The 27,940-nt window shown below is 41.6% G+C and overlaps 1 protein-coding gene across 5 annotated transcripts in view; it reads left to right on the top strand.

Annotated features, from left to right (window-relative positions):
- LOC144818914 (malate synthase-like) overlaps positions 1 to 27,940 on the top strand; it is a 388,110-nt gene that overhangs the window by 255,005 nt on the left and 105,165 nt on the right. For all 5 annotated transcript variants that reach the window (XR_013607176.1, XR_013607175.1, XM_078676787.1 and 2 more), the window contains exons 4-6: positions 15,799 to 15,889; positions 15,984 to 16,060; positions 20,638 to 20,748. Coding sequence is in view for 3 of the 5 variants with exons in the window: in XM_078676787.1 (XP_078532913.1) it covers positions 15,799 to 15,889; positions 15,984 to 16,060; positions 20,638 to 20,748 (279 nt within the window). In the remaining 2 variants the exon portion in view is untranslated. The remainder of the gene's footprint in view (positions 1 to 15,798; positions 15,890 to 15,983; positions 16,061 to 20,637; positions 20,749 to 27,940) is intronic.

The following is a 27,940-nucleotide window of genomic DNA, read 5'->3' as shown; positions in this document are numbered from 1 at the left end:
TGTATACAAGAGCTCTATATAGTGTATAGCAACACAGGGGCGTAACACAGGCCCCTGCAGCCCCCGCGGTGTGGGGGGGCCCTCACCCTCCAGGGGGCCCCGTCAGCACCACACTTCTGCTGGGGAGCTCTAGATTGAGTCCGGAGGGGGCCCCTTCATGTACCCTGCAGGGGGGGGCCCTCAAGGTTCGTTACGCCACTGTAGCAACTCCTTCCCCCTGCATTCGATATTATCAGTAGCTATGTCAGGGTGCGTGTCCTCAATAACGTTTCTCCATGAGAAGTGGTGTGTCATTTCTTTGCCAGTGTCAGTGTGGCCAGGTGGGAAGTGTTGTACTGCCATATAATAAGCATATGTGGTCAAATGTAACATATTGAAAACTAACAGCATATAAACCAACTCAACTAGCGCAGGATGGGGGTATCAGAAGGGGTTTGAGAGATGTATTATGGGTAGTAATCAATGTGGGATAATTTAGGTCAGGGCGGCCTCTGCTTCTAATCACGCCCATGTATGATTCCATGGCATGTCAACCGAGGGGGGGGAGAAGAAATGGGGGGAGAGGCATGGGGAGGGGTCATACTCACTCGCTAGTTTCAATAAGGCCTCTCCCAGTGAGTCCCCATTGTTCTCAAGTTAAGATATAATGTTTACATGAGTAAGGACACATAATAATTTGTTCTGAATGCACCTGACATCCTTGCTGAATGCACATCACTAAATTCAGGCCATTTGTGTCACTGCATCTGTTTGACTTTGTACCGATTACCGCATGACCTAGCTGCATACAAAAAACAGCTTTGTCAGAGCCTCGGTTCAGTTGACACCAGAGGGCTACACCCTGTGTCAAGGACTCTGAAAAATGTACTGAAGATAGACGAGAAAAAAAATAATAATGTGTTAAACATCAGTATGAGGGTGTACTGTATTCTAGTAAAATTATATCCTCATATATTTTTATTATAACAAAAAACTAAAAGGTGACCATACTCCTATAAAGACTACATTTCAAATCTCAGGAATGCATGAATTTAGAACGCCAGTCTATTTGAAATGTAATCATAGGAGAGCATTACAGCTGATGTAGTAGTGCCCAAATAGAAGAGAAAGAAAGTAATGCCCGGATTATATATTGGTCACTTTGTTCCTATATAGCCCATTTCTTCCTCTTTACAGGAGTCCTCCCCTTGGAAACAAACACTCTGTTGCAAATACTTAAAATGTTATTTTTAATTAAACACTCTTTGGAACCTCCTGTGAGTCAGATGTAGGACCACTTGATGTCATGGCCTTTTTTGTCTTCTGTAAAATGTGTTAAAGCTAACATAGCAAGTGGGAGGGAGGTATTTAGCTATTGTGCTAGGACGAGAACTACTTAAGTTGAGAAAGTAATCAAGAAATGAACTTCTTATCCTTCTTCCATATCACTATACAACTAAATTAGAACATGCCAGAGTAGTTCTGGCCATCTTTAACCACAATGAGAATCAGACTCTATCCAGACTTGTTAGGTTAAAGAAGTATCTTAAATAGGCAACCACTGACATATAGAATTGAACTTTTTCTAGAGTCTTCTCTCAACAAGTTCTTGCTTGGAGTCACTGTGAATCCCAGCGAGGTCTGATTTGCTCACTGACCTCCACGAAAGAATTGAAGAATTTGGGTTAGCCTAAGACACTGGGAAAAATAACAAAGCCAGTGGTACAGACATCTGTCTGACCTCAAAATTTGATCAGTTTGGAATTATTTGTGGCTGTTCTAAGGACTAGTGCGAACTTGCCTGACTTAAGATGGTTGTGTAGCAATATCTATCACCTCCAGGGTTAAGCACACATTCAAAATGTCTAACCACAAAATGACTGAAGGGCCATACAAGATCTCCGAAACACAGGAGAAAATGTTGTATAATAACAGTTGGATCACAAAAATTATGAAATTTGGTCCATGAGAATTAAGAGCCTCATTTTATGTGTTTTGTTGTTGTCCGGTTACAACGGGTATCAATATATTCTGCAGTTTTCATATAGTTTCTGTAACTTGTGATAACATATGTCCGAGGTTGATACTCAGAAACTAGTTTCACATTTGAGTATCAATATATTTATGTACTTATTATGCTAGAAGAAAAAAAGCTTGGTTTACAGCATGTGGAAAAGAGTATCTGTATACTTTTGAGCACCATCTGTCCTGAACTCTGCACAGACGAACGCTCCCAACTTCTTCCCATCCCATAAGCCCATCGATGATGCATGGGAGCCTCATGGGCTGTCTGTAGTTCACAGGAGGTCTAGTGTAGGCTTCCACGCGAGTGGTTGGTAATCCTTCCCAAAGTCACTCTTCCAAGTGTAGAGGGGGTGTTAACAGTGAGTTTGCTGCACTCAACCAGGCACAAGCCCTTGAAACTGCCTAAAGAAGTGTGTTTCACACTAGAGTCCAGACGAGGCATGGGAAAATAAACTTTACCAAACAAGGACTCTGTTGTGTCCTATAAAGGTAGACACCAGGAGCCAGGATGTATTTTCAAGTCTTCTTTATTTAGTCTTATGTCCAAGTTACATCAGTCCTGAGTCCAGCCAGCACTGGTGTGGTACTAGCCCCACCAGGAGCAGCCTGCCTAGCTGCTCAGCCCATCTCTAACTGTCACCACTCATCCACTCAGGCACCCAGGCATTCCACGCATCACAGTCGCACCAATATTCCGTAACCAACTCACACTCTGGCTGAGCAGCTAGAGGCAGCAGGGCTGGAGTACATGCAAATGCAATTTAGTAGGGTATAACATTATCCCCTTTTCTGCAAAAGAAAACGAAAAATGAAAATATATAACAACAGGCAAGAACTATAAACAGGAAAAAATAAATAATGGTACGAAGCTCTAGGATGCAGCAATAAAGACAGAACATCACAAGAGAGAGAACCATTAAATCAAGAAAGGATGGCTAAGACACGACTACTAAAAAGCAAGAGCAACAATACCCCCATCTTTCCCCAAAAATGAACATTTGTAAGCAAAAATATATTGTATACAATAGTAACAATTGTAGCAAAACGTAAGACTATAAACTGTGATGCAAAGGCGAACACGCTCGCAGCTGCAATCCCAAAAATAAGGGAACAAACATGTGAATGGATCGTCACCCATAAAAACGCCCGTGTAGGGATGTACCTTGATACAGCACGACTCTGTAAATGGAGACTAAGACCAAATCCCAACCCTGTGTATGGGTTGGCCTAAATACATTATTGGAACTAACCCATGCCCAAACCCCTTTTTGAGGTTACATACCCCCACGTAGGTGTAACAAACAGACCCAGTGTAAGGGTTAACCTAAACCCAATATGGGAACTACCCCATGCCCATGACGAACTTTTGGGGTAGAATGGAGACATTGATGTTGACTCTTTTAGAGCCCATGCACTTAAAAATTACTACTATCGAAGCTCGTGTAGCTAAAATGGAGTAGATGATGCATAACATCTGCCAATCTGCCCAGATGGTTCATACCAATATATTAGTACATCCACCCCCGATAAAATGACAGAAAATCCCAAGAGTATGACCTCGGTTATGGCTAACCCCAGACAATCAAAAAGCAGGGAGGTTAATACTATACTAGAATACAATAACCCAGCCAGTAAAAATGGAACCAGTGAAACAAACCCAGAAGGGTCAAACAGGGGAGGTAACAATAATCGTGATGAAGGCAGAAACCAACTAGGCCAAAGGTATAATCCATTCAACCCTCCACTAATTTTAAATTTACCACCAGATGCCACTCCGTATACAGTTGTTTTGGCTAATGTCTCAGTTCTACCTCCCAATGTTTTTGAACACTGGTCAACGTTACGGAATAAATCCCTTCATTTCCTAACAACTAGGACTGGATTTAAAAACTCTCTGTTTTCTGAATTCAAAATGGTTAGAAGGGTTAGCTGGGTTGGTACATCCCCCAAATCCTTACATGGAGACTGTGTTGTCTTAACCTTCAGGGCCCCACATTTTGTACGTAACATCATTGAGAGGGGTTTTAACGGGTCGGTTAATGCCAATGACATTAACATCCTACCTTTAGGCTTCTTCTATCGCCCCATGGAATCTGTAATGTATCCAGGCCCTCAGCGTCTAGCCGAAAACTATTTGGGTGCTAGTCAAGTAATATACTGTATACCGACAACAAACCACTTTGAGGTTTTGAGTGGCTTGGAAAATAACGACTGACTGCAGATCGAGATGTATGTAAAACTACACAGTGAAATAGCCAAGCATAAAAATACTCTTAATCAAGGGGATTTTGTGAGTGAGCGGGTGGAGGAGTCTAGGATTGTTGGGATTGAGGGTACCAACAACGAGCGGCCGGTTCTAGAAGCCTCCTCTCAGATAGTGCAAAGCAATGGGTCTTTACTGGAAGGTGTTAGTCCTCCTGTTTCTGCTCCATCTCTTGTTGAATCCTCGTTATGCCACATTGTCTCCTGGAACATTGCTGGAATTAAATCAAAAATTAATAATCCCCTTTGGTGGGATTTTATTCAGTACCAAGAGCTGCTTTGTTTCTAGGAAACTTGGACCAAGGAAGCGGTCCATTAAAATGGGTATAGGACGTTTCATACCCCGGCTGTTGAGGGCGTGTGTGGAAGAGCAAAGGGGGGGCTGAGTGTTTACCTCTCTAATAATTTGAATGTAAAACTGGTAACAGAGCCTGTTAAAGATGTTTACTTTCAACTTCTTGTACTTGATTTGGACTCTGTTTTTTCTATTGCCTTGGTCAATTTTTATAATAATATCCCTTTGGGCGAAGTATGGAATGTTATTAACACTATGTCTAAAGCATTGTCCTGCCTGGTCAAAAGTAGGAGGAAAGATGTGATGATTCTCTCAGATAGTGCAAAGCAATGGGTCTTTACTGGAAGGTGTTAGTCCTCCTGTTTCTGCTCCATCTCTTGTTGAATCCTCGTTATGCCACATTGTCTCCTGGAACATTGCTGGAATTAAATAAAAAATTAATAATCCCCTTTGGTGGGATTTTATTCAGTACCAAGAGCTGCTTTGTTTCTAGGAAACTTGGACCAAGGAAGCGGTCCATTTAAATGGGTATAGGACGTTTCATACCCCGGCTGTTGAGGGCGTGTGTGGAAGAGCAAAGGGGGGGCTGAGTGTTTACCTCTCTAATAATTTGAATGTAAAACTGGTAACAGAGCCTGTTAAAGATGTTTACTTTCAACTTCTTGTACTTGATTTGGACTCTGTTTTTTCTATTGCCTTGGTCAATTTTTATAATAATATCCCTTTGGGCGAAGTATGGAATGTTATTAACACTATGTCTAAAGCATTGTCCTGCCTGGTCAAAAGTAGGAGGAAAGATGTGATGATTCTTTTGGCAGGTGATTTTAACTGTACATTATGCAAAAATGCTGAAGATAAACGATGTGGAGCATTATGGGAAGAGAGCACGTGTCCCTCTCATTTTAGTCATACTGCCCTGGGTGAACAACTAAATGAAGTACTTAATAGTTTTGATCTTAGTTTTGCAAACGAATTATGCGCATTGCCATCCCCTCTCCTTCCAACATTTAATGGCAGGGGCTGTTGTTCTAATATTGATTATGTTCTTGCCACTAGTAATCATGCCTATAGAATCCATTCTTTCAAAGTCTCCGATAATCCACTTAGTGATCATTTTCCTCTTTGCCTGGCCATCTTACTGCCAACGAAGAATACTATAAGGAATAATAAAAGAGATCGAGTTCGAGAGAATTATCTATTGGTAGTTCTAATGGTTATTCCTTACGATGGGCCATGGTTGACCAATTGGAAATACTTAAAATAGTAATTGGTAAATGTATGTCAGAGTTTGCGATTTGTTTGGGTGAAGAATAAGATACTGCCCCTGTAACTCTTCTGGCCTCTTTTTTAACAATTACAAATACAATACAGAACTCACTTATTAGGCAACATAAAAATAATAAAGCTCAGGGAGGATGGTTTGACTCTAGATGCACCCAAGCTTATGCACTCTTAAAGAAAGAACTACATAAAAATCCAAGAAGTACTTCTGAGGTGAGGAGACTGAGGAATTTATATAAATTAGCGGTCAGAGACAGAAAAAACACGATAAAACAAGAGACTTGGGAGGCCTTGTATGTAGCTTCCGTAAATAACGATAGTGCAGGGCCCTCCATGCTAGCCAGGGTGGTAAGGCTCCTGGCCCAGATGGTGTCCCCATAGATATATTTAAGGCAAGTATCCCTCTGTGGGGGCCTCTTCTGGTCCAGGTGCTTAATGCAAGCTGTAATACTGGATTTTTTATCTACCTGGGTGGAATCCATAATCGTGCCTATCTTCAAAAAGGGGGACAGACACGATCCGGGATACTATAGACCTATCTCCTTGTTACTTCTTTTACAAAGGTAGCTGGGCAGATAATTTTGGAGCGTCTCTTGGATTGGGCTGACGACAATTCCATTTTATCTGATTTACAATATAGATTCCGGGCCAGTTTAGGAATGGTAGAGCAAGACCTGAATCTCTTAATCCTGGTGGGAAAATACACAAGGGCTAAGAAAGGAAATCTGTTTCTAGCTTTTGTTGACCTCTCGACCGCTTTTGACTGCGTGGTCCACTCTAAATTATGGAGTTTGCTATGGCATTTAGGGGTTGATGAAAATATTATTTATTTTCTTAAGCGTTTTTATAGTGATGCATCAGCTCGGGTCCGCTATGGCCTGAAGGGTGAACGCACGGCCGCAATCCCGATTAGGAGTGGAGTCAGGCAGGGATGTGTCCTGGCCCCATTCCTTTTTAATCTTTTTAAGGCGGCCTTGTGCAGAGATAACTTAGATTCCCCGTATGTATCAGGCCGTCCTATTCCGGCCCTTTTGTACGCAGACGATGCCGTGCTGATGTCATGTACTCAAGTGGGTCTACAGCGCGTGGTGGATAGTTTTACCCTTTTCATGAAAGATCTTGGATTAAGGGTGAACTCTTCCAAAACATTCATTATGCGCTGAGGCAAGGGTTTTAAGGCTAATAGAGCTGTTTTTATTGCAGGACAGAAGCTTGAAGCTACCAAACAATTTTCTTATTTAGGCACACTGTTTGCACAGAATGAGTCTTGGGCCCAAGCTGTAGCAGCAAAGAAATTGGCGATGTTACGCTCTACCTCTGCCCTCACCATTTTTGCCAAAAAATTGGGTAAAAGACCACCCGTTGAGTTAATTAAAATTTACAAGGCAAAATGTGTATCTGCTGCTATTTATGGGAGTGGGGTATGGGGGTTTGTTGACTCTACACCTATCCAGGTAGTCGAAAACTATTTTTTAAAATATATTTTAGCTGCCCCAAACAGTACCTCAGGGTATATCTGCCATGCAGAACTAGGCCTTCCATTCATATCTGATTTAATTAAGCTTGAGCCAGTGCTATTATGGCACAGGCTGTGGACAAAAGAGGAAACAAAGCTGAATACGGATATCCTTTCAGATATTCTGAAATTGGAAGGAGCAATGAGGATTCCCTGGTTGAGATATGTGTACCAAGTCTGTAAGGATCTTGGCAAACCAGAGTATTTTTTAAATCCTCTTACTATCTCGGCAGTAACCAGAAAAGACCTGAGGAAAGAGGGCTTGACTATGTTGGATACCTTAATAATAACAACAGAGATTTTAAAGCCAACTGTCCTGCAACATCAAACGTTATTAGCCACTTTTAATATTCAACCCTATTTGATTTTTGTTCCCGGCAATTATGACAGGTTTCTCTTAAATCGCTTTAGGCTGGGGATCTTCCACAGATTAGTTAGTTTTCCAGTTATTAATGACTGGTCGCAAGACCTCCAGCCTTGTCCCTGTGATAATGGTTCTCTCCAAACCACCATTCATGTTACTTTATTTTGTAAATTTTAAGCTACTGTTAGGCGCGGGATATTGGTGCCTTTTTTTTAAACAGATGGGATTGCGTCAATGTCACCCAGCCTTGTTATGTTTACAATACTTGGATAATGAAAGAGGCGTTCTAATAACGACAGCTTTCCTGAAAAAAGTGGTATACTGGAGAAAAAGCATGGTTATGTAGTTGTACTTCTTGTATAGTGATGATGATTTGAGCTGAAACCAGTCAATAATGAAAGGCCGATATGTTTTTCTTTTATTTAATATGTCTCTTTTTATACTATTGTGATTTTATAATATGTAATGAAATTTGGTCATTTTAACTGTATGCTTTTATGATTGCTATTTAACAATCGAATAAAGCTATTTTTGACTTGACTATGACTATAGACCAAACTGTAGATGAAAATTAAAGGAGGACGTTCTGGTGTGAAAACGAAACTCACACATTTGGTAAGAGGGACTCAAAACACAGTCCGGTGACAACTCAACACAGTCCAGTGTCAAGCATCAAAACAAAGTGCACTGCCAGAATTAAAAAAATAAAGAAAGATCCTCTTCTTCATTAGAGAACACATCTGTGCACCAAGCAAACCAAAAATATCCTGGGAGCGTGAATACCCTCTTTACATGTGAGAAAGAAATTTCAAAAATTGAATGACAGACGAGAAAAGTGGACCGGCTAGAAGCAAAACTCAAAAGTCACCATGGCTCACCTCGACATGCTGGACATAGCAAGAAGCATGCTGAAAGTACATTACCCCCGACATACTTGAAATGGAGGATCTCCAGGAGGATTCCCAAATTGTCAATACTTCATAATGTTGAGGAATCGCAAGCACAACGTTGACCTCAGACTTAATGTCATTCAACTTTATTGAGACATGCTCTGAACAACGTGGTTGGCTCAAGGAAAGAAGATCGCCTTGAAATACAATGTGCCACCATTTATTTATTATTTATTTATTTATTAGAAAGTTTTGTATAGCGCGAACAAGACCCGTGGGTATCAGAGCGCTTAACATATAGGCGTATGAGAAAGACATATATATCAAACAGTTATACGGGTATCAGAACGTATAACATATAAGGCGTAGGAGAAAGACATATATATCAAATAGTTATACAGACAACAAATATGAGGTAGATGATAAGAGGTAGATGATAAATATAGTCAATGGTGGATATACTTCTATCGCAAGTAAATTGTGTAAGCAAGTATGAATAGTTGGGTCATTGTCATTTCGTGACTAATCTATTCTAGGTAGACATATATATCAAACAGTTATACGGACAACAAATATGAGGTAGATGATAAGAGGTAGATGATAAATAAAGTCAGAGGTGGATATATTTCTATCATAGGTAAAATGTGTAAACAAGTATGATATTTAGGTCATTGTCAGTTCGTGACTGATCTATTCTAGGTAGTGTATTTCTTCATCAGAAAGCTCTTTACTTCTCGCTTAAATGATGCCACATTTTGGATCTTCCTGATGATAGGAGGAATTGAGTTCCATATTCTGGGGGCAGCTCCTGAGAACGCTCTGTCATAAGTTTTTTTCTTGTGGAAAAAGGCTGGCCGTAGTAGAAATTCTTCAGTACTCCTCGCTGGTCGATTCCCTCCCGATAGCTGGATTTTCTTCGCTAGGTATCCTGGGGTGTTGTGGTGTAGCGCTTTATGGGTGATACAAGCTATCTTCATTTGGATTCTTGCTTCATAGGGTAGCCAACTTAAAGCTTTCAAGTGTGGCGATATATGGTCGTATTTCCTGGATCCGGTGATAATTCTTGCCGCAGCGTTTAGGCATGCTTTCAATGGTGCTGTGGACATTTTTGGTAAGCCCGCTAAGGTGGTGCAGCCATATTCAATCCTAGAGATAACTAAGGATTGGATAGCCAATTTGAGATCCGCCTCTGAGATGAATGGTTTCAGTTTTCTTAAGTAGTTCAGGTGGAATCGAGCATTCTTGGCCATTGAGTTGATGTGGGCTTTCATGTCTAGATTCTCGTCCAGAGTGATTCCTAGAGATTTCGCTGACTTGATTAATGTTGGGGTGCAGTTTAGCGCAGTCACCACTTTCGTCCACTCCTTTATTTCCGTATGGCTCCTTGCTGGTGAGATTAGTAGGAACTCCGTTTTGTTGGCGTTAAGCTTCAGTTGGTTGGTAGTTAACCATTGCAGAGCCATTTTTAAAGCCTTGTTCACTAGTTCCAAGTCTTTTAGGGAGGAGATCTTTAAATATATTTGCGTGTCATCTGCATACATGTGATACGATATCTGTGCTTTTTGGAGAATTTCTGTAAGCGGCTCAACGTAAAGGTTAAACAGATCTGGGGATAACGTTGATCCTTGAGGGACTCCGATTGAAATAGGGCATGGAGGTGAAATTGACTGGTTGACCAGGAATCGTTGTGATCTGTTCTGTAGAAAAGAGATGAACCATTTCAGCACAATTCCTGACAGACCCATCCTGTCCCGTAACCTGGACAATAATGCTTCGTGATTTACGGTGTCGAAGGCCGACGACAGATCGAGGAGAATCAGTAGGCATGCTTTGTTTTGGTCAAGTGCCTGTAGCGCATCGTCAACAATATGGAGGATCGCTGTTTCAGTACTGTGCCCTGCTCTGAATCCTGATTGGCATTCATCAAGCAGTGAGAACTTGGTGATGTGTTGGCTTAGTTGGTTCTGTACGCATTTTTCAATTAGTTTGGCCAGTAGCGGGATGTTGGTCACTGGGCGAAAGTTGTTTGGGTCTGATCTATCTGCTGTGGGTTTTTTGATTATGGGGGCAACTTGACCTGTTTTTAGGCAGTCAGGGAGGATCCCTTGTGATAGTGAGGCATTTATAATTTCGGTCCATATTGGAATCAAAACGTGATTGATTTCTTTTACACATTTTGCGGGAAGGGGATCTTGAAAGTGATTGTTTGGTTTTATTTTGGAAAGCGTTTTGGCGATACTGTGCTGGTCATATAGTTCGAACATATCCCAACTTGCCTAATTTTTTGTTATGGTACTCTCCGTTGTAACGGCGGTATCTCTCGTAGGCATTTGTTCAATGGGAATGTTGTTTGCCACGGCGTCTTTGAGCTCTGATTCTAGTGATTTCGCCTTCTCTGTGAAAAATGTAGAAAATTCTTCACAATTTAGGGGTGTTTTTGAGTTCTCATGGGCAGATTTGGCTAATTTGTTTGATTGTTGCTTTAGGATTTCAAAGAGTTTTCGTGGTCTGTTTTTGGCACTATCCAGTTCTGACCGTATGAATTCCTGTTTTGATTTGATGATCATTTTATTATATTGGCCTCTAATTTTTCTGAGTGCTTTCAGCTCTGGGGATGAAGGGTGTTGTCTCCATTTTCTTTCGGCCATTCTCAATTTGCGCCTTTCTTCATTTAGCGATTCATTAAACCATGGATTTTTTGTCTTCTCCGAGATGTTTTTCAGTTTTAATGGCATGGTGTTATTGACAATAGCTTCGACCGTTGTTATATAGTGTTCGGTTAGTTCGTTTACGTTCTGCAGGTTGTTATGAGGTTTTAGGTCCCTTTCACAGCTTTCCACTAGTAGCTCTAAGTTTGCATCTCTTGTGTCTCTAACCCATTTTTTGGTCTTGAGGGGTTGTCTGGTTGTGCCTTTTTCCATTATAGGTATCGTGAATGTTATGGCATGATGATCCGACCAGTCGCATGGTGTTATAGAGAGGATTGCTGTATCTTTGTTTCGCGCAATAATCCAGTCTAACGTCGCTCCTTTCGAATGTGTGGGTTGTGTGCATAGTTGAGTAAGGTTCAGTTCAGCAAGGAAATCTTTCAGCGATTTGACCAGTTTGTCGTTGTGGTCCTCCCAGTGTAAGTTGAAGTCGCCAAGAAATATATTATTGACGCCGTCATTAGAGTTGGTCGTTATGATCTCCATTAGCTCCTCTGTAAACTTTTCGCTGTCTCCTGGTGGATGGTAAAAAGAATGGAGGTTGAATCTTTGTTTGGTAGCTGTTCTGAAATTAAGACCTAGGTATTCGCTTGATTCTAGGGGGTCGGCTTGGATTTGTTTGACCTCAATATCGGATCTGTGAATGCAGGCTATGCCTCCTCCTAACTTTATGGGTCTGTCGAGTCTCAAAATGTTGAATTGGGGTGGTACTAGGAGATCCATGATAGGGGATGAGGATTCCGTAAGCCATGTTTCAGTAAGGACTGCTAAATCAATGTCCTTGTTGATGATGAGGTCAGCTATATCCGATGCATGTTTCGTTGCCGACCGACAGTTGAGTAGTAGACATGTCAGCGGTTTTTCTTTGTTGCTGAGGTTTCCATTCTTATACTCTTATACCATCAACCTTAAGATGGCGGCACGCTTTTGGCGTTGCACCGGGTGGCTCCCGGCACGTAGGTGCTCCAAAGACGTCCCATGTAAAGAACATCCATCATAGAGAATTCCTCGATGATGAGCGCATCATGCCGTATCCCATGAGGATACATCAGGTAAGGTTGCGCGTGGACAGAAGAAGACTCATGCCCAGATTTTAAAACCGCTAGGCAGCGGTTGGATTGTCTAAGGCAGTGGTTCCCAAACCTTTTTGGCCCGTGGCTCCCTTGACCTAATTGGCAGTTGGCCGTGGCTCCCCACCGTTTTTTACCGGTTCACGGGATGTAAGCCCGACCTCGGGAGTATTTCCTGTGGTCTTCCTTAAATTCCTCACACTGGCTGTCCATGTGCCCCAAACTCCTCACACCGCCTGTGTGCCCCACGCTCCTCACGCTGCCTGTCCATATGCCCCAAACTCCTCACGCTGCCTGTGTGCCCCAAACTCCTCACGCTGCCTGTGTGCCCCAAGCTCCTCATGCTGCCTTTGTGCCCCAAACTCCTCACACCGCCTGTGTGCCCCACGCTCCTCACGCTGCCTGTCCATATGCCCCAAACTCCACACGCTGCCTGTGTGCCCCAAACTCCTCACGCTGCCTGTGTGCCCCAAGCTCCTCGTGCTGCCTTTGGGCCCCAAGCTCCTCACACTGCCTGTGTGCCCCAAACTCCTTACGCTGCCTGTGTAACCCAAACTCCTCACGCTAACTATACATGTGCTCAAACTCCTCGCAGTGCCTGTGTGTCCCAAACTCCTCACGCTGCCTGTGTGCCCCAAGCTCCTCACGCTGCCTGTGTGCCCCAAACTCCTCACAGTGCCGGTGTGCCCCAAACTCCTCACGCTGCCTGTGTGCCCCAGGCTCCTCACGCTAACTGCCCATGTGCCCAAACTCCTCACAGTGCCTATGTGCCCCAAACTCCTCACGCTGCCTCTGTGCCCCAAACTCCTCACGCTGCCTGTGTTCCCCAAGCTCCTCACGCTGCCTGTGTGCCCCAAGCTCCTCACGCTGCCTGTGTGCCTCAAGCTTTGGGTGACCAGAATTTTTAAGCCAATAACCGGGACAATTCACTAAAATAGAAGAAGGACTACCGTTTTACTTCAAGCCAGGGCACATCATGACAACGCTCCTTAGCAGCGAATTACAGAACAGACAGTTAGAACATACATAAAATGCCATTTTTAAACCGAGAAGCTTGCCTGGTAATTAAATTACTTTCTTGAAACAACTGCTAGCTTTTCCTGTTTTGTAAAACCTAAAAATGCACCTATGCAGTTATCAGCCGACCCTCTCTAAAAACCGGGACATGAGCTAAAATGCATGAAATCTCCTGGGACAGCTGGTGAAAAACGGGGACCGTTCGGGCAAATTCGGGATGCCTGGTCACCCTACCCAAGTGCCTCACGCTAATAGGCACTGTGAGGAGTTTGGGCACATGGACAGTGTGCCCCAAAGCAGAGATGGACAGGGAGCAGATTTCACAGCACGGAGGCAAAAATCCCAGAAAAACACACACATTTACATGAAAGTGCGCATCTAGGGCGCGGCACTACAAGGCTTACAAGCCTTACTCACCGAGTTTCTTCTAAAGAGGGTCCCACGAGGCGAAGCACGGCTAGGCGAGGAGACACGAGACGAGGTGGGCAGCAACAACGCTACTTAAACGGTCCGAGCATACGTACGCACGTAGGGCAGTGCGCTCTTGGGCCAAACCCTTTTTTAAGTGCCATTTCAAACCCCCCCACAAGTTTCTGCAGCTCCAATTTCCCACATGGTGCGTGGCGACGCGGCGCCCCGGCCTTCTCATCACGGCGCACCGGGGTTCCGCGGCGCACAGTTTGGGAAGCACTGGTCTAAGGTAAAGCGCTGCCAGTAATAATTAAAAAGAAAAAGAAAATTATGCTCACAGCTTAAGTTCTCAAAAATCAGCATTTAATCCTGCCACAAAACATGTAGAAAAGGTATGATCGCTGGTAAAACGGTTTCCACAAGCAGCATTTTTTTTAATTCTGAACGGCGGTTGGGGCTGCAGACACGAAGAAAGTAAGACAAAAAATGTCCTACTCACACAAAACAACATAACACCATGGGCAACGTTCACTTTCAGACTTGTCCGGAGTCTGGAGTGTCATGTTGAGCAAACACGTTCTGTCACCTGTAACCACTCCACCAAAATGGTTTGTCAAGGCATACTGTTAAGATCCAGGTACAAACATGGCAAACAGTTGACCATATGAGTAAGCGCTGCACGCAGTTTGTTGTGACTGCAGCACTCACGTTGGTTTAGGTTGAAGTATGACAAAATTAGACATCAGGAATTGCCTATTAGTGCAGGCACAGCACGCAGGCTATTGTGACTTCTGAAGATGATGAGACAACAAGACAACAGTTACCCTGAAGTCACTGTAGTATTAAAGTCACTGTAGATAGATGTGCCTGGACACCAGATGTGGCTGTAGTTGAACTACTCCTCCAACTCACTGTAATCCTTTAGGTGGCTGTAGTATTCCCAGTCTATAGTGTTAGTTGGTGATGACACTGGTCGGTGAGTCGGTCCGTTGGAAACGACACTGGTGGGGCTGGCGCTGGCTTGCCTGGAAATAATTTCTTTGTAGATGTAGTTGCTTGTGGAATCTCTTAGTTTCTCTTTTCGTTACTTTGTAGTCCCTTTGTTTCTGTGCTGTTCCAAGAGTCTCTAGGGACCAAGTCCACTCGTCGCCAAAATATGTTGTGTCCTATAAAGGTAGACACCAGGAGCCAGGATGTATTTTCAAGTCTTCTTTATTTAGTCTTATGTCCAAGTTACATCAGTCTTGAGTCCAGCCAGCACTGGTGTGGTACCAGCCCCACCAGGAGCAGCCTGCCTAGCTGCTCAGCCCATCTCTAACTGTCACAACTCATCCACTCAGGCACCCAGACATTCCACACATCACAGTCACACATTCTGTAACCAACTCACACTCTGGCTGAGCAGCTAGAGGCAGCAGGACTGGAGTACATGCAAATACAACTTAGTAGGGTATAACAGACCCCTCATTTGATTTGAAGAAAGGAAGCACGGGTCAATCCAGGGCCTCCAATAAGGTAATGAAAAAGTGAAAAGTACAGCAGCAAATGCCACAGAAAGATTAGGACTGGAAGTGTGTCTGCCATGGAAGATTGGCAAAATAGGAAGTGTTTGCTGTGGAAGGGCTCAGTTCATGCCATCCCATAGGGGAGTAGTTTGTTTAAGCATATTTTTTAAGTAAAGTCAGCACGGTCTCTATCTTCAGGATGGGGAGATTGGATTAACTCCAATTAACTTGGAGTTATTTCCAAGAAAATGAATGAAGTAATTAAGAACATTAAAAAAAAGCATACATGTAAACAAATAATAGACTTAGAAATTTTTTATTTATCTTATGTTTACAGTATTTATACTTTTGCCAAGCTTTTAATATAATGCTAACCAGAGGCGATGCCTACATACAACAAGGATGCCTTTTTGTGGATGTGTATTGGTGTTTTAGACCTACTCATCCAATTCTTCTTTACTGTTCTGGCACACAGGTGGATTTCGATGATGGAAACTGTCCAACATTCTTTAATCAAGTAAAAGGAATCTACAATATTTGCCAGGCTGTTAACCAAAAGTTTCCTGGTAAGAACATACATCTTGAACTGGGCCCTTGTGTAATTGTGTGAGTTAATGTGTTTGGTGTGGTAACATATTTGTTTTTTGTTCTTTAATCTAGATGTACCACCTATATCAAAAGCACCCGTATTAATGCTTAGACCACGAGCATGGAATATGGTTGAGCACAATATGATGGTATGTGTCTCTTCATTTTAAACCTGGTCTGTAGACTCCCAGGGATCAGCAACGTCTACTAAGGGGGTCTGTGACTGTTTAGAAAACTGAATAATATTAGCAGATTGATAAGGTACATATACCTCAAAAATGCAACATGTAAAATTCTATATTTTAAAATCCTCTATAAATGTTTTGAAACTAGAAATTGGAGGCTAAAAATTAAGTTGGTATCCTTAGCTTGATTTGTGGGAGCAGTATAAGTACAGCAAACTGAATCTAGTATGGATTATTGGTGGGCACAATTGAAACACTTGCATTACGAGCAAAAAAGGGAAGGTGATAAGCTAGAGCCATATTGCTATATCCTTTAGAAAAAAGTACATTTTAAAAAGCTCCAAAATTACGATTCAAATGTAAATTTTTACTGTTCTATTTATTTGTTTGTGAAATTAAGTATTTCATAACTTATATATGTGTTTGATGTATACTTGTTTCTGTAATTGTGTGTATAGGTTTGAGGTTCAAATCATATAATTGTCTTAACTCGGGGTCTTCGGCTTTCAATAGTGCTTCCAAGGGGGGTCACCAGAAGTTAAATGGTTAAGAACCACTGCTCTAGATCAAAATGAATAAGCCTATTCATTACGAAGATTAACAACTCCTTGTCCAGTACGCAGAACTACTTAGGCAATGTATAAGTTCCTTATAAGTTTCAAAACCTGTCCTGTTCATGAATGTATGCTTTTCAAAGACATTTCCGACATATTTCCTAACTACAGTTATTCAGCATTCACCCATAACAGAGAATATGAATACCTAGTGTTATGAAATTAGAACATTTCTAAAAATATATTTTTACTTTTTCTTTTTTGTGGACAATTGCATTATTTATCAAAGGTCTTGTTTTCCTTACACCCACTTTAAACTAGGCTTTAAGTGCACTATACCACTTACTCTTGGGTAGTTCATGCAGTAACGTTTGTAATTATGCATGTAAAAGGCATTGCAAATGGTTCTGAATACTCTCATAGTAACAACTTTGTGAATGTTCCTCTCCTTTGTTTTACATTTCCTCATCCATCTCCCTGACGCCTAAACAAATACTCATTGAAATGTCAGTTACAGGTGTGGCAAATCCGTAATATCGACAGTGAAAGCTTTTTGACAGAATCCGAACTTTAATTTCTGTGTGAAATTCAAATTACTCTTTCATAAAGGTTTGCCTTCATAGGTGGACTTTTCCACAGGACTAAGTTTGAGGTATGCCCGGGAAAACAGGACGTATATTCTGGTTTACAGAAATTATACTCTCACTGTCCACAGATTTTGAGGCCACTTAAAAAAGCTTTTTCTGTGCATACATAAGGTTCACACATGGAAAAGTCGAAAACTCAGGCGGCAAGACTGACAATTGATTGATAAAGTCAGTTTTACATGTAAATATATTGTTTACATATGCAGACAGTTCTCCGCGCCTTCAGACATTATGCCCAGAGGTGACACACCTACTGAGACTGTATACCCATTCTATATTAGCAATGCACTTATAAACATGTTAAAGGGACTATCCAGTGAATGATGTCACAATATCTCTCTAACCCAGGTACACATCATCAAACAAAGGAACATTCAGGAACACTTACTGTTGATGATTGTTAGAGATACAAGACTGGGTAAAGAGGTCTCTTATTTTCTCTATATTAGAAGGCCCCTGTAATTGTGACAGAAAGGTGTGTGGTAAATTTGTTGCTGGAACTGCTCCAGTGTAATTGTGCTTTGACTGTTAATATTCATCAGTAATATCCTCTATTCACAGACTTTGAGGATATTGGCATCTGAGTCCTCTATTAGGATTTATTAGGAATACATTCAGTTATTTAATTGTATCATACACATTCTTGAACGTACCCATTCATGAAAACATTATAAAACTCAGCATTGGTATAATTCTTTCTCACCACTCTCTTGTGTGCCATCACAATGGATACTTTCTTCTCCATATAGAAGGAATACTTCTGTTGTGGATTGATTTTATTCCACCTTTTCATGTTACTTTGAAAAAGCTCTAAGGAATAACACCATATGCTGGTTGATCATCCAAGATGCCATGCAGGTTGTGATGGTGAAAAAGACAAATATGTAAATGAATAAATACAAAGCATGATGTGCAGCTGTTCTCTCATGAGATAAAGCACCATGTATGTTGTGAAAGCATTTTGCTTTTATGAGCGTATTACTAGCACAGTAGTAGAACTGGGTGCAAACACTGCTCAGGGGAAATAGTGCTACCTCTCCATAACAGTACTTACCTGGGCAATAGCCGCGTCCAAATGTTTCTACTGGAAATGGAGAATGCATGTTACATATTTTCAGAAATTTGATATGAAACACCGTAAATTACCTTTTCCTGTTAGCAGACCAATAAAAATAACCCCATTTTTTCTTCATACACTTTAATTCATAATCCTTGCTTTTAGGAATATAGTAATTAATACCATCATAGCCATAGTGCCAAGACCCCTATTTATTTATGATTATTTTTTAAAGCACATCCTTTGCCTTACAAGGGACTCCTAGTGCTCTAGAAACTACTGCGTCTTAATCGCCATTAACAAACCCATTGTGAATGAGGCCTAAGTGGAAAAGCCAAGTTTTCTGCATTTTTCAAAAGTTTAGGTGGATAGGTTTTCAATGTTTAAGGGATTAAATTCAATATTAAGACTTCTTGAACTCTAAATTTTCTTCTGCCTCAAGTTTTAAGTCTAGGTTTTGGTATTTTAGGGAGCATTTCAGAGACCAATCGCAGATTCTTTATTGAGGAGAATATGCATGCTTGTTCAACGGAGAATACTTTTTCCTAGTAGTAACCAATGAAGCGATGGTGTTGTATGATAACCTCCGATGGATTAGATGGGCAAAATCAATCCTAGATTGGACTAATGAATCGATTGCCATCACACACTAGGGGAAAGATAGGAACAGAAGGACTTTTCTCAATGCTCAAAGCTTATAAAAGCTAATTGTGGTGGTATTCACGGGTACATCATCAAGAGCCCGGAATCAGTCAGAGTCCTTAACTTTGTAACTACCTGTACCGGGCAAGGACCACATGCAGGTCACAATTTAATATTCGAAAATGTTTAACCTTTTTACATGCGCATAATCTCTGTTTTTCATGGATTAAGCTGTAGAAAATTTCAGAACGTTCAGTCCTGAATTTATCTAATTCAAGGGATATGTATTTTGACATCTCAGAATCCTCTCCATGAAACCTGAAGATGATCTATGTATCGCCTACATACATGCAAAAGGTCAGTTGGAACTGACAAGCAATTTAGCCAGAGGCAAAAAGAGAGAATAAATAGCAAATGTGACAACACCTGGGTTAAGGTGTAAAAGACAAAGACACAAGTTGTACCGTTTGAGTTCTGTTCATGAGAAAAGATGCAATCCATTTCAAATCTGCACCATCGATTGAGTAATCTGTCAGACATTGAATTACTAGATAGTAGTAGACGGTGTCAAATGCTGCCGACAGGTTGAGTAAAATATGTATTTATTTATTTAAGGTAAGTACATTTGGAATTAAGAATAGTAAATCTGTCCTTACCTATGACTAGTTACTGTCACAATTTAGTGGTGACTGATATTGTGAAGTCATGTTTTTGCAGGATGATATTTTTGTCGTCAGTATTCTAACATAGAACTTACAAGGAGTTTCTCACGTCCCTTATGACATGAGTATCAAACACCATTATCTTCTCAATCGACTCAATAGTGGCTCAACATTTTTCCAACTTCTCATGAAGACAGAACTAAGATTATTAGATAATATTTGAACAATAGTTGGTTTGACCTTCGAGCACACCAGAGGAAAATATTCTCTCGCCCTACACACCCCACCCACCCCACACTGGCAGAATTGTCTTCTTTCTTATACAGACCGAAAGAAGGTCTCCATATATGTGCATCACTCTCTTAACCATTTCAAGCTAATCTAAAATTGTAAACTTGCCTCATCCTCAGAGGAATCAGGCCCTTTGTGTAGAGTGCCTGTGATCCTATCTCTATGATCCATGATCACTGTCTTCCCAAAGATATGGGACCCATGTTCTCAGGCACTGGCCGTCCTTTACCTCCAACTGAAATAGGAACAGGGCCTATGTGCCACAAGATGTTGCCTCTCATCATTAGATGTATGGATTTCCAAAGCAATGCCCTGGCCATTCTTGTAGAGGCCATGAGCACTAAGAGCCGATGTCTGATTCCCAATCGCAAACTATGCTTCGTACATGGGGTTTAGAAATCAGGAGCTCCTTAACAAATCAAATCCTTGTAATTACCTGGCAACTGCACTAAAGTGACATCACATAAATGGTACACACAAACTGCCTAGTATACAGATTGAGGAATGAAAAGGAACCCCAATCCCTTGTCATGTAATGGTGCATGCTGTTTATTAAGGGAAACAACACTGTGTGAGAATGCAAGAACTAGTGTGGGGACCATGTCACAAATGATGCTGTTTCCAGAGCTTGGCCTTACTAATAGTGTTGCAGTTGATCTCATGTGTTATAATGTTCACTCGTTGACAGGTAAATGGGCGGGAGATTCCAGGACCACTCTTTGATTTTGGCTTGCTGATTTACCACACTGGGAAAACATTGTTTGAGAATGAAAGCGGCCCTTTCTTCTACCTATCAAAGGTGAGTAAGTATTTTTCTTTAAACATACTTTATTGATTTTCATTTATTACCTTTACATACCATCAATTTGATTCTTTGTATATTTGCATTTCCAATTTGGCATTGTGTACATTGCATTCATGACCTTTTGCCCGACCTATTATACAGAAATTACACAGATAAATCCGAGTACAGTGTCATCAATAAGTATGTACAATGGTCATTAACTTTGAACTTGTAACCCCAACTTACATATCCCACTCCCACCCCTCAGGCTCTGGCAGTCTCTATCGCAATTATCAAAGGTGAGTAAGTAAATGTCAAAATGTATATCACTTGCAATACAAAGAACCCCACCTCTTGGGACAGACAAACATATACAGGTAACTACTATTGATGTCCTATCAGTGCTTAAAAGGAGCTCTTTTTGTATATTATGTGCACGTTTTTGAGTGCTCTTATAACACCTGTGCATCACAAAAATGATGATATTGCTGTTGGTGTGTTGATTTTAATTCCTCTGATGACTTTGAATAAGAGCATGCAAAAGGGATGTTGGCACTACAGAAACATTCTCTGGCTTTGATTTCCCTAGAATTGTAGTGCACTTTATCTTCAACAGATCTTACATAGCAGTAAAGGGGCGAAGTATGAACTTGGAAACCAAACATCGGAGACCTCCAAATAAAGTAGGCCAGATTGCCTTGAACTTGGTAAACTTTGTAACAGGAGCCAATGGATTTGGTGGAAAATTGGGGAGCTCTGTGCATTTAAACAAGGGTCAACCGTGCGTGAATTCATTTTTATGTGTTCCCATTCTATGTGCTTGGACGCGTGGATTTCCCTGCCTTTAGCTTCCTGACAGTTAGAACATCTGTTATCCTTTATTTGCACTGATAAGAGACAAGCTTGCTGCCTCTTGCCCTACGTATATACACTGCAATGGAGTGTTTATATTTCACATGTGATGCAAGTGACACAACTACAATGGATTCAAGGAAACTCCTGGATCTGAATTTATGGTGTTGTGTGTTGTGTATGTTATGCTACTTGCATTTTGGTTAACAAATCATTTGCCAATTCCTTTACCCTTTGGCACTTTAGGTTCTTGAGAAGACTGCTGTTGGGTTTTCCCTAGAAAGGGTCTCAATGGAGAGAGTAGTCAAACAACCATGTTTGGCACCTTTATGTGTGGGTGAAGTTATTTGCTCAATGGGGGTTTTCCCTAAGGTGATGCTCTGTGGGGGATGGCAGATTTTGTAAAATTCCCCCCTAAATACTATGGATGTTAATTGTAGCATGGGTTATCCCTATGAGCTGTTCTACATTGGGGAGTGTGGGTCTTGCAACCATCCACCTCACCGTAATTAGCAAAAGCTGTGATATTCGTTTTTTTGGAAACCTCTGCTCTTCCATTGACTTACAAGGGTCTATTATATTCATAGTTCAGTGTTGGTAACGCTTCTGATTCTTGCCTGGGGTGTTGGTTGCTGGGCTAGGTTCTGTTGGTGTTCCTCTGAGCATTTTCCCTATCTCTTTGTAATCAAGTGAGAGGTGTCCTCTTCTCATCCTGTTTTTATTAATTTGTAGTCTGGCATTTCTCACACTGGTGTTAAATTATGCTAGAGTTTCCCTTGCTGAAGAAGCTATGTCCCAGTGTAGTCTGTGTGCCCAGCATTCTGCTTACCTGATCATCAAAAAGGAGAACAGAATGCTACTGGGACAGACCGTCTCTAGACGAATCCCATTTAGATACATTTACTTGATAAGCTCAGTGATGTAGAAAGGCATTGCAATGGGAAGACATCAACAAAGATAGAGGGACTGGGAGTAATTAAGGTCCAGGATGTACACTCCCAAAAAATAATCACAAAAGCAAAATGTGCTGTTCCTTCCAAAAAGGAAAGTTAACTCCATCCATGTACTCTAATGATTGCCAGATTTGAAGGTATATTGACTGGGCCGGTGCTGCCTTGCCCAACGGGCCCCTGATCTTTTGTACGATGTGCTTGACAACTATTGATTTAGACTTGTTTCAGTTTGTCATAGCTGATGTTGCTTTTTGATTTTGTGGGGTGGTGAGAATGTTTCTGGAACTTTCTGGCGCCCATTTTCTCTTCTAGCAGTGAGGCTTTGAATCTCTCTTTTGCTTTGCAGACCATTATGAAGTGGTATTCTTCCCCGCAACCTTTGCATGTTTGTCCTATGGCTTGACATTTATCTTCATCAGGAAATGAAAATCCCCCTCAGAAACATAACTTCGATTTCTTTAAAGATGTCAACTTACTTGCATGTTGTTTTCACTTGTGCTTGCTTTTCACGATCATGGCTGAAACATGATAGGCAGTTCCTGCTTCCATATCAGCAGCTTGTTGATCTACTAATTTTTCTGCTCTTGCAGCCAATAGCATTTTCTCCAGATGGTGTGTTTCTCTCAACATGTCCCTTCTAAATGAATCGGAAAGGCAGCCATCGATGATTCTGAGACGCATGGCTTCCTCGTTGGTGCAATCACAGAACGTGCAATACTTAATGAGTGTATCAAGTCTTTAATCAAACTCATCCATTGTTACACCAACCTGTTGTAGTGATTGTTTGATGATGTATCTTTCATAATCACTGTCCAGCATTGCATTGAACTTGGCTTCAAATCTTTCTTTTATCTTTTTGTACGATTTTGCTTCAGTTGGTGAGACTTTCTTTATCACTTTTTCACTCCATAACCAGCAAGGTTTATTAAGTATTTAATGATCTTCTTACTATCTTCTTGTAGCGCATCTATGAAGTCATCAAATGGTCAATTCATGCAAGCCACCTTACACCAATGTTCTGTTTCTTCGCCATGTCGAATTTTTTTTATAAGTGTCCATTAAAAGTACGCACTCCACAGCTCTTCCCATCACCTTACAGTCAATGACCCTCAAAAAGAATACTCTTCAAGTGACTCCATCAAAATACCGGCTTTCAAGCAGCAATTGCATTTGCAGATTTAACTGTTACCCACTTTTACATTTCTTTCAGACAGCAGGCACCCTGTCAAGAAGGCCTGTTTCTTGTTTAGCTGTCTGTCCCTCCCTTGGCTTTCCAGCACAGGAGACTCTCTTCCTCTCCACTTCAGCTGAGGCATCTCAAATGGCAGAATTTACTGTCCCAGGACAGTAGCCTTTTAACCTAAAGAAGTGGAACATTTTTTGTCAAATTTAAAAAAGTATGGACACAGCCTGCCACTGAGATCCCGCCCACTTCAACCTCTGCCAAGATGTCTGCGCTTGGGTTGATTTTTTGGGCTGTTTGTGGGCCTGTTTACAGTCTAATTGGGCAGTTATACTGGTGATTTCCATAATATCACCACAAACATTGTCTGCAGCAAACACAGACGCATGCTGTTTTTCTCTTACCTTACAAAACATCTGTACAGCGTGCCTTACAAGTTCAACACTGTTGCAATTTGCAAACGAGCACCATTTTTATGGCTGTCAATTGGCTAATGGGGGCAAAAAATGTTTGGGTGCCCTAGCCGATTTTAAATTCCCCTTGTATTTTAGTCGCCCATGACTGTGTTCTTCCTCAACTCAACTAGGAGTGTGCAGCATTTTGACAGCGTTCCTCAGTTTGCCCCATTTAAACTGACTTTAACTCCACTATGTACCGTGGAGCCTTTCTATGCACTCAGTGCTTTTAGCCTAGCGCTTCAGGTGGTGCTCCCATCCACGGCCTTCAGTAATGGAAAGCTTTTAATATTTTCACAGAAATGATCATGATGAGAATTGAATGCACCTAGTACAAGAATGTAATACGTTGTGAAGAACTACACTTCTGGAGATAGAGCAGAGGGTTTCTGCAAACCAGAATATGGGCCCGATTCACAGAATGAACTTAAGACTAAATCCTAAACTTACTACTATTTGGTATTCACAGAATGCACTTACTACTTTCGGGATTCACAGAGTGAACTTACTACTTTCGGGATTCACAGAATGAACTTACTACTTTAGGTATTCACAGAATAGATTTAAGACTACTAACTTTACGTCCGCACTCGGAGGCGGAGCTTCCGGCTTGGGGTGGAGCTTGCAGCCCAGAGGCGGAGCTTCTGGCCCAGAGGCGGAGCTTGCGGCCTATCAGTGGAGATTTCAGCCATGGCTAAATCCCCACCTCCGAGCCGGAAGCCCCGCTATTGCCGCAAGCCCCACCTCCAGGCTGGAAGCTCCGCCTCAGGGCCGCCAGCTCCACCCCCAAGCCGGAAGCTCCGCCCCCGGGCCAGAATTTCCGGCCCGAGTGCGGACGTAAAGTTAGTAGTCTTAAATCTATTCTGTGAATACCGAAAGTAGTAAGTTCATTCTGTGAATCCCGAAAGTAGTAAGTTCACTCTGTGAATCCCGAAAGTAGTAAGTGCATTCTGTGAATACCAAATAGTAGTAAGTTTTGGATTTAGTCTTAAATTCATTCTGTGAATCGGGCCCATAGTTTTTCTGTCGTCAGAAGAAATTAATTAGTGGTACGTGTTGCTAGCAGTGTGCTGCTGTCCATGCACGGGTTTTTCAACAATTATTGGTTTCTTTGTGCATTTTTTCTTTTACTATTGGGAATATTTCCACTGGTAGCAGTGCTTAATTTGTCAAAACGTTAATAATAGGTCCCTTCTAAGAAGGCCACTGCAGAATGCCTGGACAGCTTGAATTAACAATTCTTAATGTACATCCAATTATCAAACTCTGTTGATGTCCTCACCTCAACAGTAGAAAAACAGTGCCACCATGTTGTGAACTTTCACAAGTGCAGGTGTTGGGAATTGAGGGCTGACCAGCAGCAAACACAGCCTCAAATTAAGTCCTAGAAAATGAAAGTGAAAAATATTTAGTTAACAAAATAATTAAAGAGATAAATCCAAAAATGTGAAAAAACAATGAAAACAGCAGAAAAACAAGCAGTTTCTTCATGTTATAGTTTAAAATGCGAGCAATATGACATATTGAATTTTCGTATGTACGTATTGCAGAGTTGTTTGTGAAATTTGCAGAACATTGGTCCTAATCATAGTAAGAGTTCATTGGGTTAATATGTTATGTTATGTTATGAGGTTTTATAGAGCGCACAGCTGTCCCGGCATAGGGGCGTCCTGGCGCTGATAGCAGACGGAAAGGGAGGCAAACGACAGAAGGAGGACTAAATTGAAGGGAAGAGGTGGGTCTTAATAGCCTTACGGAAAGCCAGGTAATTATCGATGCTGCAAATGTGTATAGGAAGTGAGTTACAGAGTTTAGCTGCCAGTGTGCGGAAAGAGCACCCACCACCTTGTACCCTCCTTACCCGGGGAACAACGGCCAGGTGATGACCTATCGAGCGGAGTTGGCGAGTGTGGGTGTATGATGAGAGCAGATACCTCCATGTATGTATGTATGTATGTATGTATACCTACTCCAGCGTTCAATTTGTAGGCTACAGGTAACAACTCTGCTCCCATTTAGAAGACAACGTGCGTTAATGCACATACTGTAAACATTGGTGTGTAACAGCCTCCAAACATAGTGAAATATATCCGCAATATAGAGCGCCCACTTCAGAAATGTGTTTGTAATCTGTATGTGTCAGGTTCCACTATTTGTTTAGTTGTTCCCTCCAGACAGCACACTTACATTTTAGCTCTACAACAGCAGAAGTATGTATAAGTCTAAACAAGCATTTGCAATGCAATCAGGCTCACCCATGGGACCTTATATGTATTTAGCTCTGCAGCACATTAGCTTGGGTGCTAAAATATCTACTGTTCTTTACCATGGAGGGAAAGTAAGCACCAAACTAATTGACATGCCCGGTATGGGAACACATGGAGAGAAATATTGCCTTTCAGCGGCAAATTTTATAATATAAAATGAGGGGCCTTCGGTGGTCATACCACTGAAAATACAAGATTTGAAAACAATATTGTCTACTGGTGCTTGTGGAAGACAATTTCTATAGGTTGGAATCTAGAGAATGCTAAAGTGATTCTGGTATTTCACTGACCTCTGCTGGTCGTTTTCTATCAAGAAAGTTAAATAGAGGCAGTTGCCAGAAAAATCAAAAAAAGAAAGTCCCTCAGCAGAAAGCAATTCTGGTATTTTACTGACCTCTACTGGTTGTTTTCTATCAGGACAGTTAAATAGAGGCAGTTGAACAAGCAGAAAGCCATACTGGCATTTTACTGACCTCTACTGGTCATTTTCTATCAAGACAGTTAAATAGAGGCAGTTGATCAGAAAAAAAGTCCCTACGCGGAAGCAGACATGTTAGGGCTGATCTCCAGAGCCCACAAAGTATATACACATATAAGTATATACTAAAGTATATACAAGAGGTCTCAAATGCTCGACCTAAAAAGCACTGGTCAAAACAGGATTACATGGGGAAATGTGTGTTAACGTGCATTGTGAAATCTAGGTGTAGAGATGCCTGCTGCATGGTATTAGAAGCTTGCAAACCTGCCCAGAGAGGTCCTAGCTATAGGGTTTCTGGCATTCTGATATTTTTTGGCACACCGAGCACAACTATTTGACTTGATTATGCATGCCTAGGATTTTCATCATGGTTCTGAGACACAGAGCCTAGTTCTGTGGTCTGTAGCACACACATTAAGCTGTGGTAGCAGCGTGCTGTTTTTCTGATTAGTAGCACTGATCAGACTTTATTTGTGTTCAGGGATGAGTGTGGGGTCTACAGGCCCCAAAAATGTAGTTTTGTTTCATTTTAATGTCCAGACCGTGCACTGACATCCCTGTGTGCGTGTCATGTGTGTGTTGTATGGCTTGTGAATGGTAGCAGTGCTCCTTATTGTTTGTGAGCCACGGCTGCAGAGACCAGTGGGATCCATTTTGTATACCACTGGAAACATAGCACAATATGGAGAGTGAAGTGCTGCCTCGACAGGCAGTGCCTTTTATTACGTGCATTCCTGAGTTACAGGATGTAGCCTCATACATTGAAATATGGATGGATGGAGACATGGCTGCCTTAGTTATTCAGTTCTGACCTGTTAGTAACTGTCTGATTATTATTTCTTCCTGAGCACTGCTATTTGGATTGATAGTAGGGAAGGAGAGGTGAGTCAGCAGATTCTGTTGTCAAGCAGAGGAAGTCTTCTAGGCAGGACCTATTCCCCTTTGCCTCTCCCCTAAATGCTCCTCCAGAAGGCTGATGACAGCCAGATGCAGAGTGTTCACACTTCATTGTGCTC

The sequence above is a fragment of the Lissotriton helveticus genome, chromosome 2_1 (genome assembly GCF_964261635.1).
Source record: "Lissotriton helveticus chromosome 2_1, aLisHel1.1, whole genome shotgun sequence".
Classification (NCBI taxonomy): domain Eukaryota; kingdom Metazoa; phylum Chordata; class Amphibia; order Caudata; family Salamandridae; genus Lissotriton; species Lissotriton helveticus.
This window is presented reverse-complemented; position numbering and strand designations above follow the sequence as displayed.